General features: G+C 44.0%; 1 protein-coding gene across 2 annotated transcripts in view; it reads right to left on the reverse strand.

Moving 5' to 3' along the window:
- Window positions 1–276: 276 nt before the first annotated feature.
- Window positions 277–18,416, reverse strand: part of LOC142759767 (amine sulfotransferase-like) — a 107,379-nt gene continuing 89,239 nt past the window's right edge. For both annotated transcript variants that reach the window (XM_075862302.1, XM_075862303.1), the window contains exon 7: window positions 277–1,813. In XM_075862302.1, coding sequence (XP_075718417.1) covers window positions 1,683–1,813 — 131 coding nt within the window. In that variant the 3' untranslated portion in view covers window positions 277–1,682. The remainder of the gene's footprint in view (window positions 1,814–18,416) is intronic.

The raw sequence follows: 18,416 nt of genomic DNA on the forward strand, positions 1-18,416 counted from the left end.
CTCTTTAAGCCTATGTGATCTGCCTTTCCCCTATGCTGTTCTTTATCCACACTGATTCAGTACAGCTTATTTGATCTGCCCTTCCTGAAGACTTGGATGCTTTTCTCCCTCTCCACTCTCTGATCTGCCATATAACCTGCTATCTCTCACTCTCAAAGAAGGGAGGGGGAGAGCAGATAGAGCAAATGACAGAAAGAACCAGTGTGCTGTCGATTTTGTCAGAATTATCAGGACAACCACCTATGTAAAGGAGATGCACAGACTCTACAGCAGAAAAATGGTAGGACATTTTTAATTTTTAAATAGTTAGCTATTTAATTAAGTTCCTCAAAGCGGTTTTACAGAATTAGGCCTCATTTACACGAACGTAAGATACGCGCGTGCGACGCGCGTGCTTTGCACGCATGTCGTACGCACCTATATTAGTCAATGGGGCAGTTTAGACGATGCGTGAATTGCGCTCAGCGCGTGTGCGCAGAAAAAAACTCACGACATGTTCTATAATCGTGCGTTTTTCGCGCACTCACGCACCCATTGAAGTCAATGGGTGCGTGAAAACCACGCATGCCGCACGGAAGCACTTCCGTGCGAACTTCGTGATTCGCGCAAGAGCTGTCAAACTCCTGAATGTAAACAGAAAAGCACCACGTGCTTTTCTGTTTACAAACATCCAAACGGAGTGTCAAATTCGAGATGAGCGCACCGAACTTCACCGGGTTCGGCCAAACTCGTTTTGACCGAAACCGGTAAAAAATGTTCGGGTACGCGACGTCAGGAGACAGTCTCTGTCCACGGTGCTGAAAGCGTTAAACTGGTTCTGCACCATGGACAGTGACTTCCGCTCCGAAAATCCATGAACCTGTAAAAAAAAAAAGACGTTCTGACTTACCGATAACTCCGGGCCGACCTCCCGGGATGACAGTTAAGTCCAAGTGACAGCTGCAGCCAATCACAGGCCAAGCACAGGCTGCAGCCAATCACAGGCTGCAGCGGTCTCATGGACTGCGGCGTCATCCTGGGAGGTGGGGCCGCATGACAAGAGAGGGACGCGTCACCAAGGCAACGGCCGGGAGCCCGGACTGGGGGAAGCAGGAAGTTCTTGGTAAGTATGAAAGTCTTTTTTTATTCACAGGTTGGTGTATATTGTGTTCGGCATTCACTGTCGAGGGTGCTGAAAGAGTTACTGCCGATCAGTTAGCTCTTTCAGCACCTTGGACAGTGACGGACGTCGACTAGCCTCATCTCTATGATGCCGGCTGCGCGAAAATCACGCAGCCGCGCATCATACACGGATGACACACGGAGCTGCCAAGTGCCTTTTGCGCGCGCAAAACGCAGCGTTTTTTGCGCGCGCAAAACGCACACGCTCGTGTAAATGAGGCCTTAGAACATTGCTGCTTTCAGAAATAGCAAAAACATCTGTCCATGATTCATGTCTGGTAGTGCAGCTCAGCTCCATTAAAGTGTATGGTAATGAGCTGCAATACCACACACAACCTGTTGACAGGTGAAGTGAAGTCTTTTTTTTTTTAAGAAAGCAGACATGTTTTTTTTACTAATCCTGGACATCCTCTTTAAGTTTACACTTAGGAAGCAAATTAAAAACAAACAAAAATTCAGTGCAAAAGTGTACATAGCCTTTAACGTTTCAGATATTTTAAGGTTATGAAGATAACAGAACACTATGGGGAAGGTTCTTCATTGAGGTCCCACAAAAACTTGATTGGCAGATCTCCCATCTTCTCTTTGTACACTTTATCAAACATCTCACTTTGTGCCACAGTCATTTTATTTTTCCAGTCGCCAACAGTCCCTGGTAAAGGGTATAGACAAAAGCTTAGCCAGTGTTTTTAGGTACAAATAACATAGAATATAGAATGAATATAGAAAGTCATGAATATAGACAGAATATAGAAAAAAAATCTGATAGAGTATGCATCGTTGCCAACATTTAATTTGGGATCTGTAATTGCATTTACTTCTACTCCTGTTTATTTAGTCCTTTTATAACTGGGTTTTTGTTTGGGCCTCGATTCCCAGAACAAAATTTTACCTTTTAGAATTCTGCATTATAAAGATGTTTTGTTATGGTTTATTAAAAAACTCTGCACAATATGAATATAATATTTTAAATGAACTCTAATGCTGATGAATGTCAATTAAAAAAAACCTCTCCGTTTTAATAAATGTTAATATTTCCCATGGAATAACAATGCTGGAGCATATTTTCTTAGAATGTTATGTTGTGTTATTCCTCCTGGAAAGATATAAATTAATTTGCATATAAATTTGATTAAAAGATAAATTGCATACACTAAATTTGCATACACTAAAAAACAGCAAGAAGGTACACAACATTTTAGAGAATCTGACTTGGAACAAAAACTAAATATGTGACATGGTTGCATTATATACATCAATTCCTCATGACAAAGGCCTTGTAGCATGGTCATATCATCTAAAGCAGGGGTGTCAAACTCATTTTCACAGAGGGCCACATCAGCCTTATGGTTGCCTACAAAGAGCCAATTGTAAGGGCTCATTTACACGAGCGTGTTATACGTCCGTGCAGCGCGCGTGATTTTCACGCGCGTCGCACAGAGCTATAATAGCCTATGGGGCCGTGCAGACAGGTGCGTGATTTTCACGCAGCGTGAGTCCGCTGCGAAAAACTCACGACCTGTTCTATATTTGTGCGCTGTTCGCACATCACACACCCATTGAAGTCAATGGGTGCGTGAAAACCACGCATGTCACACGGAAGCACATCCGTGCAAACAGCGTGATTTGCGCAACAGCACTGAAAAGGATGACTGAAAACAGAAAAGCACCACGTGCTTTTCTGTTTACAAACATCCAAACGGAGTGTCATAATGATGGCGGCTGCGCGAAAATCACGCAGCCGCACATCATACGCTGATGACACACGGAGCTGTTAAGTGCCTTTTGCGCACGCAAAACAACGCGTTTTTTTGCGTGTGCAAAACACACACGCTCGTGTAAACCCGGCCTAATAGTAAGACTGTATAAATGTAACAGCTCGCTTAACTGTTAAGGAGCAGTTACATTTATATTAATCCACAGTGCCCCAAATGGTAATAATGATGTTAGGAAACGTCTGTCCCTTTAAGATTGCCATGACTACTAGTCTAGCTTCTGAGTGACTCTGGTTTTAATTGCAGAGCCTATCCCACTTCTCTGTCTTTCTTCCTATCAGATTGAAAGGTGGAATATTTAAATCTGGTTTGGTTTGGTCTTCTTTGCTTGTGATTCTCCTTGTTTGCATGTGTTTGATCAAGCTCCTGATTATACCCTGTACTTTTGAGTATTTAAACTTTTGGAACTGGACCTCGGCTTGTCTCTGAATTTACACCTTGCTTACTTATTTGGACATTCTGCTCCAATCTGGTTTTGACCTCTGCACTTCCTGATATACTCTAGCTTTGTGATTTGGACTTTTGACCTCTGCACTTCCTGATATACTCTAGCTTTGTGATTAGGACTTCCTGTAAACCCTCTGGCTGTCTTGTTATGTGTTCTGGTATTGCCTGCATTGCATGTCTTATCCAAAACCAAATTCTGTTAAAGCAACCTGACACAACCCGCCTCACGGTGGGCCCTGGTGAAGAACATGGAGTAGCCTTAAACTCTGCTGATCAGAGTTGTGACAGATTTGAGGTAGCACATTTAATTGCACACTTGTTCAAGACAGTTTACAGCTGCCTTTGGGGAATCACTCACACAGCAATTCCATCCACTTTCACTCTGGGAATTGCTCAACCAGTGATTCCATAACAAATGATACCTCAGTGCTCGACACAATAAAAGTGCCCCCTCACTAACCATGTCCCAACACAGTAATAATGCCCCAGTTAAGCCCCCTGTACATACCCCAACACACACATTCCCCTGCAGATAGCGCCAAACACACCCTCTTGTAGATAGTGTCACAAAGCCCACCTTGTACAGAGTGCCATATAGCCTCCCTTTTACAGAGCGCACACAGCCCCCCTTGTACAGAGGACAAAACGGCCTCCCCTTGTACAGAGTGCCAAATGGCCCCCTTGTACATAGGGCACCACGGCCTCCCCTTGTACAGAGTGCCAAACGGCCCCCCCAGTGTAGAGATTGCCACACAGCCCCCATTGTAGAGGGCCAAACAGCCCCCACCTGGAAAAGAGGGCCACACAGCCCCCCTTGTAGTGTGCCACACAGCCCCCTTGTAGTGTGCCACACAGCCCCCCTTGTAGTGTGCCACACAGCCCCCTTCGTAGAGAGTGCCACATAGCCCCCCTCGTAGAGACTGTCACACAGCCCCCCTCATAGAGAGTGCCACTTGGTCAAAAAGTAAAATACGCCCAGTTGTCCATTAAGAAACTCATTAGCATAAAGCTAAAATAGGTCATAACTCCGTCAAAAATGATCGGTTTTCTAAATAAAAAACACTGCTGTGATCTACATTACAGCATCGATCATATATATAAATTATGTAAAAGTAAATTCTATACATATTAAAACATTTTCCTTGACCTCTTTACAAATTTTATCAAAAATGGACGAACCTCAAACAAGCTCCTCAGGTCAACCACAGTCCATATGGACATCACAGGGGTTTTTCCCGCTTTGAGTGGAAATTTTGCTGTGTAGAGGCTTATTATAGAGCAGTGGTCCCCAACCACCGGGCTGCAGACCAATACCAGCTCGTGGATCATTTGGTACCGGGCCACGGTATCCGGTATCCACTGCGGTGATTGCAGGGAATTCTGGGTGAAAAACCACACCAAACTGTGGTGCAGTTTTTCACCCGGAATGTCGGCTGCAGAAAACTGCAGCAATTAGCTGGCCTGCTAGCAGGCCGGTCTCCAGGGATGTTTCATCCCAGGAAGCCGCTGCAGCCTGTGATTACCTGCAGCCGCGGTCACATGGGATGAAAAGTCATCGCAGGAGGCCGGCCCTCTGACATAATCTAGGCCGGCCTCCTGGGATGACGTTTCATGTGACTGCCGCTACAGACTGTGATTGGCTGCAGCGGTCACATGAGATGAAACGTCATCCCAGGAGGCTGGCCAGGAGGAAGAAACACAGACTTCTGGATAAGTATCGTTTTTTTTTTTCTTTCGAGTTGCGATTTTGCCACAATAAAAGCAACAACTGCTATTTGTTGTGGGTTTTACCGCCCCATTGAATACAATAGAGAAAACCCGCAAAAGATAAGCAGCGTTTACGCAAATATTGCACCACATGTCAATTTCTGAGCGTTTTTTTCCGCTCACTATTTACACAGCGTGTGGATGAGATTTATTCTATTCTCATCCACTTTGCTGCTATTGTATTATGCTGCAGATTTTCCGCAACAAATTCCATTGCGGAAAATCTGCAGTATTTACGCAATGTGTGAACTGAGCCTTAAAACTTTTTCATTTTTATTTTATTTCCATTTTGGGGACGGCTGTTATAAAGGACTTAATGCATTGCTCATTCATTAATACATACTGTATACCATACTGTGAAGGAGTCTGAGAGTAAAACTTTAATAGCTTATCCTAAATGTGCTAATACATGTGCGTTAGTGGCAACAGGCAAATCAAGTACCAGCCGATAATCAGTAAATGTTCTACTTTATTAAGTGAAATCACTGGCAGCCAGAGCCATCACATGTGGCAGCACCCTTTGCATAGGAAATCACTTGAATAAGAGCTGAGCTGCAGTTCTCTAGCATGGCCACTATACACTTAACAGAGCTGTCTGCGTCAGGCTGGGTTCACACGACCTATTTTCAGACGTAAACGAGGCGTATTATGCCTCGTTTTACGTCTGAAAATAGGGCTACAATACGTCGGCAAACATCTGCCCATTCATTTGAATGGGTTTGCCGACGTACTGTGCAGACAACCTGTCATTTACGCGTCGTCGTTTGACAGCTGTCAAACAACGACGCATAAAAATACAGCCTCGTCAAAAGAAGTGCAGGACACTTCTTTCAGACGTAATTTGAGCCGTTCTTCATTGAACTCAATGAAGCACAGCTCAAAATTTACGGCTGTCAGAGAAGCCTCGCAAAATGCGAGGAGGAGGAATTACGGCTGAAACGAGGCAGCTGTTTTCTCCTGTCATTTCAGCCGTAAAAGCCTCTCATCGTGTGCACATACCCTCAGACTCCGTCCATGGTAAGGTTCTGGGCCCAGAGGCAGCCCGAACTACTGATCGGTGTGAGGGCTGGGTGCTGGATCACCACTGATCTGATATTGATGACCTATCCGAAGTATAGGCCATCAATAAAAAAAAGCCCAGAAAACCCTTTTAACCCCTTCTTGCAAATCGGCGTTACTGTACGTCCTTTTTAGCGGTGCGTTCCCGCAAATGGGCGTACAGTAACGCCCTCAGGATGAAGCGGGCACAGGCAGCTGTAATATACAGCTGACATCCTGCTGCAATGGCGGTGATCACAGTTCTCTCTGATCGCCACCGTTTAACCCCTTAAATGCTCCTGTCAATAGCGACAGCGGCAATTAAGTGATTAACACAGAGGGAGGTGGCCCCCTCTGTACCCCGTTGGCCTCCCGCTAAAAAATGTGGGCTGCTGGTGGTTGCAATGGTAACCAGGATGCCTAGGAACGGCTTCCTGGTTGCCTGGTACGGAAGCCTATTAGGTCCTGCCCAAGGCTTAACTGTCAGTTGTAAAATGACAGTTACAATACACTGCACTACACAAGTAGTGCAGTGTATTGTACAGGGTATCAGAAGATCTGATCTTCAAGTCTCCTAGTACGAGTAAAAAAAAAGTGAAAAAAGCAAAAAAAAGTTTTAGATGAATAAATAAAAGTTTTATGTAATAAAAACAATAATTGCCCTGTTTCCCTGATCAAGCCCTTTATAATTAGAAAAATGAAAAACAAACAATACATAATAGATATCGTCGCGTTCGTATCGGGCTGACCTATAAAAATATTATATTATTCATCCTGCACGGTGAACACGGTAAAAATATACAATAAAAACAATGGCAGAATTTCCTTTTTTGGTTACGTTCTTTCCAAGAAAATGGAATAAAAGTGATCAAAAATTTGCATGTACCCCAACATGGTACCAATAAAAACTACAGTTTGTCACGCAAAAAGAAGCCCTTACACAGCTTATTGTGTAAAAGTAGTAAAACATATAAAAATGATATAAATTTGGTATTGACATAATCGTATCGAACCGCAGAATAAAGTAAACATGTTGCATATACTGCACAGAGAACGGCGTTAAAAATTTATAAAAAACAGTGAGATAATTTCTGTTTTTTGGTCTCCTCACCTCCCAAAAAATATTGAATAAAAACTGATCAAAAAAATCGCACGTACCCCAAAATGATTCTAATAAACTACTGCTTGTCCCTTGAAGCTCAAGCACTCACAAAGCTCGTCAACGGAAAAATAAAACGTTATGACTCTTGGAACGCAATAATGCAAAACGACGGGCCAGACTAATTTATATGTGTAGCAGTTCTTCACCTAATACCCCATGTCATCATTTGCAGCACCCACTGGTAGACCCTGTAAGTGCTTATTCAGACGAACGTTTCGTTTTTGCGTGCGCAAAAAACGCGGCCTTTTGCGCGCGCAAAAACCACTTGACAGCTCCGTGTGTCATCCGTGTATGATGCGCGGCTGCGTGTTTTTCGCGCAGCCGCCATCATAGAGATGAGTCTAGTCGACGTCAGTCACTGTCCAGGGTGCTGAAAGAGTTAACTGATCGGCAGTAACTCTTTCAGCACCCTCGACAGTGAATGCCGATCACAATATCGAGAAACCTGTTAAAAAAAAAGAAAAAGTTCGTACTTACCGAGAACTTCCCTCCCGGCCGTTGCCTTGGTGACGCGTCCTTGGTGACGCGCCTCTCTTGACATCGGGCCCCACCTCCCTGGATGACGCCGCAGTCCATGTGACCGCTGCAGCCTGTGCTTGGCGTGTGATTGGCTGGAGCTGTCACTTGGACTGAATTGTCATCCCGGGAGGTCAGACTGGAGGAAGAAGCCGGGAGTTATCGGTAAGTCAGAACTTCTTTTTTTTTTACACGTTCATGTATATTGGGATCGGAAGTCACTGTCCAGGGTGCTGAAACAGTTCGGCCGCACCCGGTGAAGTTCGGTTCGGTTGTCCGGGTTCGCTCATCTCAAAGACACTCCGTTTGGATGTTTGTAAACAGAAAAGCACGTGGTGCTTTTCTGTTTACATTCATCCTTTTGACAGCTGGTGCGCGAAACAGGCAGTGCAGGATGAATAATATAATATTTTTATAGGTCAGACCTGCGTGGTTTTCACGCACCCCTTGCCTTCAATGGGTGCGTGATGCGCGAAATACGCGGAGATATTGACCATGTCATGCTTTTTCCGCAGCGGACAAACGCTGAGCAAAAAGCACGGACTGTCTGTACTGCCCCATAGACTTGTATTGGTCTGTGCGTGGTGCGTGAAAACCACGCGGCCCGCACGGACCCAATACACGTTCGTGTGAATCCACCCTAAATGCAGCGGAAACTATGACATTTTGGGGTCTGTGCTACATATGGGGCTAGTGAAGAAGTCAAGGATTAGGCAATGCTGGAGTGTGGATATTTTGTACAATACCACGGACACTCTTTAGAAGTGCGACTCCTGCAGCCAAAAATCTGGCCTGTGCATAAAGAATTGGTTCAAAGCGGACGTCACTATCCATGGATAATTAATTTTATTATTCATTTACCCCATTATTACATCATCCTATTATGACCTGATGCACTCCGCCCAGTTTACATATACCCTGATGTACTCTGTACAGATTACATATACCCTGATGTACTCCACCCAGATTACATATACCCTGATGTACTCCACCCAGATTACATATACCCTGATGTACTCCGCCCAGTTTACATCTACCCTGAGGTACTCCGCCCAGCTTACATATACCCTGATGTACTCCGCACAGCTTACATATACCCTGATGTACTCCGCCCAGCTTACATATACCCTGATGTACTCCGCATAGCTTACCGATACCCTGATGTACTCCGCGCAGCTTACATATACCCTGATGTACTCCGCACAGCTTACTAATACCCTGATGTACTCCACACTGCTCTCATATGCCCTGATGTACTCCGCCCAGATTACATATACCCTGATGTACTCCGCACAGCTTACTGATACCCTGATGTACTCCACACTGCTCTCATATGCCCCCACATTATAAACTGAAACACCAGTAAAATACTAAACAAAACTACTACCAAGCAAAATCTGCGCTCCAAAAGCCAAATGGCGGCTCTTCTGGGCCTGGCAGTGTGCCCAAACAGCAGTTTATGATCACATACGGGGTATTACTGTACTCTGAAGAACCGCTTAACCCCTTTGCGCACCCTGACATGCCATTACGTCCGGATGCGGGGGTTGATGTTTGGACAGCGGACACCCGGGACTAACAGCCTGGAGCAGTGATCAAAAAGTTCTATGTACTAAAAAATGGTACCGATAAAAACTACAGCTTGTCCCACAAAAAATAAGCCCCCAAACCGCTCAATTGGTGAAAAAAAACAAAAAACCTTATGGCTCTCAGAATGTGGCGACACAAAACATTTTTTTTTTTAACAAAAAGTTTTGTTATCAATAAAAGTAGTAAAATATAAAAAAAAACTTTATAAATTTGGTATCACCGTAATCATATTGAGCCACAGAATAAAGATAAGTTGTTGTTTTTACTGCACGGTGAAAGCTGTAAAAACGAAACCCAAAAAACAATTGAGGAATCACAGTTTTTTCCATTTTCTGCCCGCAAAGAATTTTGTTTCAGTTTCACAGTACATTATAAGTAACTATAAATGGTACCAAAATAAATTATTACTCCTCCCGCAAAAAATAAGCCCTCACACCACTTTATTGACGGAAAAATAAAAACGTTATGGCTCTTGGAATGCGGGGAGTAAAAAACAAAAATGAAAAATAAAAAAATGGCTTCGTCCCAAAGGGGTTAACAATTTATGGTGTGTGTGTATCCAGTGGTACAAGCTGGGCACAATACATTGGGCACTGAAATAGCATATCTGTGGAAAATGGCAATTTCAATCTGCAACATCTACTGTGCACTAATTTCTGCAAAACCTTTGAGGTCAAAATGCTCACTAAACTTCTAGATGAATTCCTTGAGGGGTATAGTTGCCTAAATGGGGTCACTTCTCAGGGGTTTTCACTGTACTGGTACCTCAGCGCAATTCAACATGGCGGCAAAAACCAATTTTGTGAAATCTCAACTCCATAAAGGAAATTGCGCTTTTTCCCTTTAGACCCTTGCCAATTTCTACTATACTGGTACTTCAGGGGCTCTGCAAATGCGACATGGTCCTCAGAAACCAATTCAGCTAAATCTGAGCTGCAAAATCCAAATGGTGCTCCGTCCCTTCTGAGCCCAGCAGCAGTTTATTACCACATATGGGGTATTGCCGTAATCAGGAGAAATTGCTTTACAAATGTTGGAGTGCTTTTTCTCCTTTACTTCTTATAAAAATGCTACGTTTTTTCAGAAAAAAATTAGATTTTCATCTTCACAGACTAAGGCCTCATGCTCACAAATTTAAAAACGCCCGTAATTACGGGCCCATAGACTTCTATTGGCCACGGGTACCTTCCCGTTTGCTTATGGGAAGGCGCCCGTGCCATTGAAAAATATAGAACATGTCCTATTTTACGCCGTAATTACGGCACGGGCAGGCCCATAGAAGTCTATGAGGCTCCCGTAATTACGAGTGGCTACGTGCGCGTACCCGTAATTACGGGAGCGTTGCTAGGCGACGTCAGAAAATAGTCACTGTCCAGGGTGCTGAAAAAGTTAAACGATCGGCAGTAATTCTTTCAGCACCCAGGACAGTGACTACCGATCACAATATAGATAAACCCTTTAAAAAAAAAAAAAAAAAAAGTTCATACTTACCCAGAACTCCCTGCTTCTTCCTCCAGTCCGGCCTCCTGGGATGACATCTCAGCTCATGTGACCGCTGCAGCAAAATCACAGGCTGCAGCGGACACATGGGCTGCTGCAGCCAATCACAGGCTGCAGCGGTCACATGGACTGCCGCGTCATCCAGGGAGGTCGGGCCGGATGTCAAAAGAGGGACGCGTAACCAAGACAACGGCCCGGGTAAGTAGGAATTTCTTTTACTTTTACTGCGGAAAGGGCTGCCCCTTCTCTGTATCCTGCAGAGAAACTGGGTCCGTAAATACGGGTGGAATACGGGTGACAATGGACCCGTATTTACGCCAGTATTTACGGACAGGAAAAAATATGTTCGTGTGCATGGGGCCTAATTCCAATAGATTCAGCAAAAAACCTGTGGGGTTAAAATGCTAACTATGCCAATAGAAAAATTCCTTGAGGGGTATAGTTTCCAAAATAGGGGTCACTTTTTGGGGGTTTCAACTGTTTTGGTCCCTCCAGGGCGTTGCAAATGCGACACTGCACCGAAAACCATTCCAGTAAAATCAGTGCTCGAAAATCCAAATCGCGCTCCTTCCCTTCTGAGCACTGCCGCGGGTCCAAACAGCAGTTTATTACCACATATGGGGTGTTTCCGTAATTGGGAGATATTGCTTTACAAATGTTGGGTTGTTTTTTCTCCTTTATCCCTTGCAAAAATGTGAAAGTCGTACGTTTTTCCAGAAAAAAAGTAGATTTTCATGTTCACAGACTAATTCCAATAAATTTAGCAAAAAACCTGTGGGGTCAAAATGCTAACCATACCCCTAGATAAATTCCCTGAGGGGTGTAGTTTCAAAAATAGGGTCACTTTTGGGGTTTCCACTGTTTTGGCACCACAAGACCTCTTCAAACCTGACGTGGTGCCTAAAATATATTCTAAAAAAAGGAGGTCCCAAAATACACTAGGTGCTCCTTTGCTTCTGAAGCCGGAGTTTCAGTCCACTAGTGCACTAGGGCTACATGTGGGATATTTCTAAAAACTGCAGAATCTGGGCAATAAATATTGAGATGCATTTTTCAGGTAAAACCTACTGTGTTACAGAAAAATATGTATTACAAATGAGTTTGGGCAAAAAAAATGAAATTTGAAAATTTAATCTCTACTTTCCTTCAATTTCTGTAAAACGCCTAAAGGGTTGAAACACTTTCTGAATGCTGTTTTGAATACTTTTAGGGGTGCAGTTTTCAAAATGGGGTGGTTTATGGGGGTTTCTAATATATAAGGCCCTCAAAACCACTTCAGAACTGAACTCGTCCCTGAAAATATAGCCTTTTGAAATTTTATTAAAGAGGCTCTGTCACCAGATTTTGCAACCCCTATCTCCTATTGCAGCAGATCGGCGCTGCAATGTAGATAAGAGTAACGTTTTTTTTTTAAAAAAAACAAGCATTTTTGGCCAAGTTATGACCATTTTTATATTTATGCAAATGAGGCTTTCTAAAGTACAACTGGGCGTGTTTAAAGTAAAAGTACAACTGGGCGTGTATTATGTGCGTACATCTGGGCGTTTTTACTTCTTTTACTAGCTGGGCGTTGTGAATGGGAGTGTATGATGCTGACGAATCAGCATCATCCACGTCTCTTCGTTAACACCCAGCTTCTGGCAGTGCACAGACGCTGTGACGTCACTCACTTCCTGCCCCAGGTCCTGCATCGTGTCGGACGAGCGAGGACACATCGGCACCAGAGGCTACAGTTGATTCTGCAGCAGCATCAGCGTTTGCAGGTAAGTAGCTACATCGACTTACCTGCAAACGCCGATGCTGCTGCAGAATCAAATGTAGCCTCTGGTGCCGATGTGTCCTCACTCGTCCGACACGATGCAGGACCTGGGGCAGGAAGTGAGTGACGTCACAGCGTGATTTCTCGAGAAACGCGCTGTGTCTGTGCACTGCCAGAAGCTGGGTGTTAACGAAGAGAAGTGGATGATGCTGATTCGTCAGCATCATACACTCCCATTCACAACACCCAGCTAGTAAAAGAAGTAAAAACGCCCAGATGTACGCACATAATACACGCCCAGTTGTACTTTTACTTTAAACACGCCCAGTTGTACTTTAGAAAGCCTCATTTGCATAAATATAAAAATGGTCATAACTTGGCCAAAAATGCTCGTTTAAAAAAAAAAACAAAAACGTTAGGCTGTGTTCACACTGAGTTTTTTGCAGGAGGAAAATTCCTCCTGCAAAAACTGCTCCAGTAGGTTTTTGCACAGTGGTTTGACAAAAACTCGTCAAAACACTGGTCGAGGTTTTTTTTTCCTCTTTCTGACTCATTGAAATGGGGTTTTGGAGGCAGAAACCGCCTCAAGATGGGTCATGTTGCTTCTTTTTACCACGACGTCTGCCTCCCATTGAAATCAATGGGAGGCATTTTCGGGCGGTTTTTGAGGAGTTTTTTGGCGCTGTTTGAACTCTGTGTGAACAGGGCCTTTACTCTTATCTACATTGCAGCGCCGATCTGCTGCAATAGGAGATAGGGGTTGCAAAATCTGGTGACAGAGCCTCTTTAAAAATGTGAGAAAATACTGCTAAATTTCTAAGCCTTGTAACGTCCTAGAAAAATAAAAGGATGTTCAAAAAATTATGCAAACATAAAGTAGACATATGGGAAATGTTAATTAGTAACTATTTTGTGTGGTATTACTTTCTGCTTTACAAGCAGATACATTTAAAATGAGAAAAATCATAATTTCTTCAAATTCTATCTAAATTTTGGTGTTTTTCACAAATAAGCAATGAATTTATCGACCAAATTTTTTCACTAACATAAAGTACAATATGTCATGAGAAAACAATCTCATAATCGCTTGGATAGGTAAAAGCATTCCGAAGTTATTACCACATAAGGTGACACATGTCAGATTTGAAAAAACGGGTCTGGTCCTGAAGGCCAAAATGAGCTTGGACTTGAAGGAGTTAAACTTGAGCAGATTACAGATTTTGCACAGAAATATATACACTGATGTACACACATAAATAGAGTGGGGTGGACACTGAAACTAAAGTGCAAGAAGTGTGTACTTTCAAAGTAAAAAACTACACCAGCTTTGCACCCATGCCACACATGCTGCTAAGACACAGGTGACATACCACACATGCTGCTAAGACACAGGACCCATGCTGCTAAGACACAGGAGACATGCCACACACGCAGCTAAGACACAGGATACATCCCACACATGCCACTAAGACACAAGAATCATGTCACGCACGCTACTAAGGCACAGGACACATGCCACACACGCTTCTAAGTCACAGGACACATGCCACACACGCTTCTAAGTCACAGGACACATGCCACACACGCTTCTAAGTCACAGGACACATGCCGCACATGTGCTGCTAAGACACATGACAAACACGCTTCTAAGACACAAAACACATGCTACCAGGACCGGACTTAGGTTGAATGGCGCCCTGTGAGGGACTAACCAAAAATGAACCACCTATATAGACACACACATACTGGTACATATATACTTTATGTACATACAGTGAATATAAAAAGTCTACACACCCCTGTTAAAATTCCAGGTTTTTGTCATGTTAAAAAGTCAGTCCAAGATGAATAATTTCAAAACTTTTTCATTTAGAGGGGAAAAATAAAAATAACAAAATCTACAATAATGTGATTGCATAAGTGTGAACACCGTCTTATAATTGGTGATGTGGTTGTGTTCAGAATTAGCCAATCAGCCAAAAGCATGTGGGAAAACATGTTATGGTCTGATGAGACCAAGGTTGAACTTTTTGGCCATAATTCCAAAAGGATGTTTGCTGCAAAGCCAACACTGCACATCACCAAAAGAACAACATCCCCACAGTGAAGCATGGTGGAGGCAGCATTATTCTTTGTGGCTGTTTTTCTGCAGCTTGAACTGGGGCTTTAGTCAAGGTGGAGGGAATTATGAACAGTTCCTAATATCAGTCAATATTGGCACAAAACCTGCAGGCCTCTGCTAAAAAGCTGAAGATGAAGAGGAATTTCACCTTTCAGAATGACAACGACCTAAAGCATTCCTCCAAATCAACAAAAGAATGGCTTCACCAGAAGAAGATCAAAGTTTTGGAATGGCCCAACCAGAGCCCACACCTGAATCCCATTGAAAATCTGCAGGGTGACCTGAAGAGGGCTGTACACAGGAGATGCCCTCGCAATCTGACAGATTTGAAGCGCTTTTGCAAGGAAGAGTGGGCAACAATTGCCAAGTCAAGATGTGCCATGCTGATAGATGATGTTCTACCCGAAAAGACTGAATACTGTCATAAAGTCAAAGGGTAATTCAACAAAGTATTAGTTTAATGGTGTGCATATTTATGCAACCACATTATTTGTTCTTTATTTTTATTTTCCACTCTAAAAGATTTCAGTTTGTTTTTCAATACAATTGTACAGATTATAGTAGGTCACATTAAAGGCGGAAAAAGTTCTGAAATGATTAATCTAGGACTGACTTTGTAACATGACAAAAACCTGGCATTTAACCCCTTCGCGCTCAGTGACGTACTATTCCGTCATGGTAACCATAGCGTTCGTGCTCCATGATGGAATAATACATCACGGGAGCAACGGCCATTTCGGCCGTCTTCCCGACACATACAGGAGCTGTGACAGCTGCGGTCTCGTACAGTAGCTGGTGCAGCTCCTATAGCGGGACCGATTGCTGTGTCCCCTCTGATTAACCCCTTAAAAGCCACATTCAATAGCAATTCTTAGGGGTTAAACCACCATCGACGGTCCGCTACATGATAGCGGGCAGCGATGGTTGCTATGGCAACCGGACGCCTAACAATGGCATCCGGCTATGCAATCTATAGAAGCCTAGTGGGTCCTGACAAAGTCAGGACAAAGAAGAAAAAAAGCAACAAAGCGCACATAGTGCATGAAACGATAAAGAGGTTTAGTGTGTACTGGGTTCAAGTTGTGCTGACCTTGTAAAGTTATGCTAGGAGCATAACATCCAGTGTAGCATTTTCCAAAATTTCTATGGGATGTAGTTACTTGGGTCCGGTTGCAGCCTGAGATCCGGTTCGAGAGCTAAAAGAAGCCTCTATATTTGGACAGCAGGAGTAGCGAAGAAAAAGGCAGATACCTCTCTGGCGCAGCCGGTTTGTGGATGATCCATGGTTACAATTGTTCGTTCCTCCCAGTTATGTGGACAAGGTGAGTATAAAGGATTTTATTGACTCAATAAAATCCTTTATACTCACCTTGTCCACATGACTGAGATGAATGAACAATTCTAACCGTGGATCATCCACAAACCGGCTGCGCCTTAGAGGTATCCGCCTTTTTCTTCGCTACTCCTGCTGACAAAGTCAGGACCCACTATGGTTGCTGTCAGCGAGTAGCTGACCGCTCTAATGCACTGGGAGGAAGACTTCTGTATGAAGCCCCTCTCCAAGTTTTCCTTAACATAGGCGGACATGGACAGAGTCTCTGGCAAGGAGAGAGGATATACCCTACCACGGGGAAGGGATGCATCAGGAATCAGCTCGATAGGACAGTCATACACCCGGTGTGGGGGCAGCTTCTCCGCCTCCCTCTTGCTGAAGACGTCCAAAAATGCAGCATAATGACCAAGCAATCCTGCCAATGACCGAGGCAGAGCAGGCTGAGCCTAACTAATTTGTACCAGGCAACGGTTGTGACACTCGGGGCCCCACTGGAGAACCTCTTCAGAGTTCCAGTCCAGTACCGGGGCATTTAGTCGGAGCCAAGGCAAGCCCAGCAGCATGGGGTTAACGGCCTTGGACAAGACAAAGAACGATAGCAGCTCGAAGTGGAGAGCTCCCACTTGGAGCCTCAGCGGCATGGTCACAGCTATAACTGGGACTGGCAGAGGTAGTCCATTTACTGATGCAGCCATCAACGCCCTCTCCAGAGGGGTAGTGGGTAATTGGAGAATATCCAACAGGTCTCTACAAATGAAATTAACAGTGGATCCAGAGTCCAGATACGCAGAGACCCGATGCATTCTCTCGCCGGACACTATGGTCACGGGCATGGACAATTTAGACGGAAGTCCTTCTTTACCCAAGGTTGTCTCTCCTACCAACCCTAGGCTTTGGGACACAGACGCACAAGATGGCCTCCGAGGCCGCAATAAAGACAGAGTCCCATAGTGCGTCTGCGTTGTCTCTCCAGGGTAGATAGCTTAAACTGGTCCATCCCCACAGACTCCTTAGGAGGATCGGCATCTGTGCGCGCACCCTACGGGACCCAGCCAAGGTAAGCGGAAGTGAGACTGGGTCCAGCACTCGCAGACCCATGGCTGTGGCCGTCAGGAGGTGATTGAGCCTGATGGCCCGCGGCCATGGACATCACAATTGCTATTCGTTAAGAAGAATCCTGAGAGTGGTGAGACTGTTCTACTTACTTTTAAAACTGATTTTGGGACTGTACAGCACAGACTTATAAAATGTAAGGAACTTGCTGTGGAATTTGTGCTTGGCAGAGACTTTCCTAATTTTTGGCAGCTATGGGAAAAAGACAGTATGCCAAATAACCATGGTAGCTATTCCTGGGAGAAGCCTTCTTCAGAGTATGCTACTGCTAATTCTAAAGGGGGACGTGCACCTGTTGTAACTGTGTCTGATGATAAAAATGTGTTTTCTGTAATATCTGTGAAAAATTACACACAACAGGTATGTGATGACACTAACGAAATGTCCAGTTTTGCACTTAACATGTCTGTAACACATGAACACGTTGCACAGTCTGAACAGATAAATACAGTGTGTGATCGGGCTGGTAAAGAAATAGCAGATGAGACAGAAGACATGAGCTCAAGTGCGCCCCTCGAGGCTGGAGTTGAGAATGTCGAAAGTGTCACATGTGATGTGCGTGCTGTTACTAATGGTAACCCAGAGAATAATGTTGCCATGTAAGTTTTTGGTGAAATTAATGTGGTTGCTACTGTGCATCTGTGATTGTCTGTGATCAAATAATTTTTTACTGGAGGAGTGGGTGAATTTGACAAAATGCAAGCTGTAGGGGTGACCCTGAGTAAAAACTGAAAGTTCTCTCATAGAGGTTGATACCGAAGATGCTGAAAAGACTTTTCCACATTTTACAGGAGAGAGGGAACTGTTATATAGAGCCAGTGAGGTGTATGCGGTGGTGGATGTGTCCTTGGACACAGACGTACCATGTAATAGTAGAATTGGAAGAAAAATGTATGGATATACAGGGGAGCGCTACTAGTAAGTAAACGGTTAACAATGGTAAATTCTTTGATTTATTAAATATAGGCAACGCGTTTCAACACAGGACATGTGTCTTCGTCAGGCCAAGGAAAATGTTATCCATACATTTTTCTTCCAATTCTACTATTACATTGCGGTACCACGCTTCCATGATACCGTCATCTGGATTGGGGAGCAGCAGCTGTTTGTTCAAATTCTTACATGCGTACATC

The sequence above is a fragment of the Rhinoderma darwinii genome, chromosome 4 (assembly GCF_050947455.1).
Source record: "Rhinoderma darwinii isolate aRhiDar2 chromosome 4, aRhiDar2.hap1, whole genome shotgun sequence".
Taxonomy (NCBI): domain Eukaryota; kingdom Metazoa; phylum Chordata; class Amphibia; order Anura; family Rhinodermatidae; genus Rhinoderma; species Rhinoderma darwinii.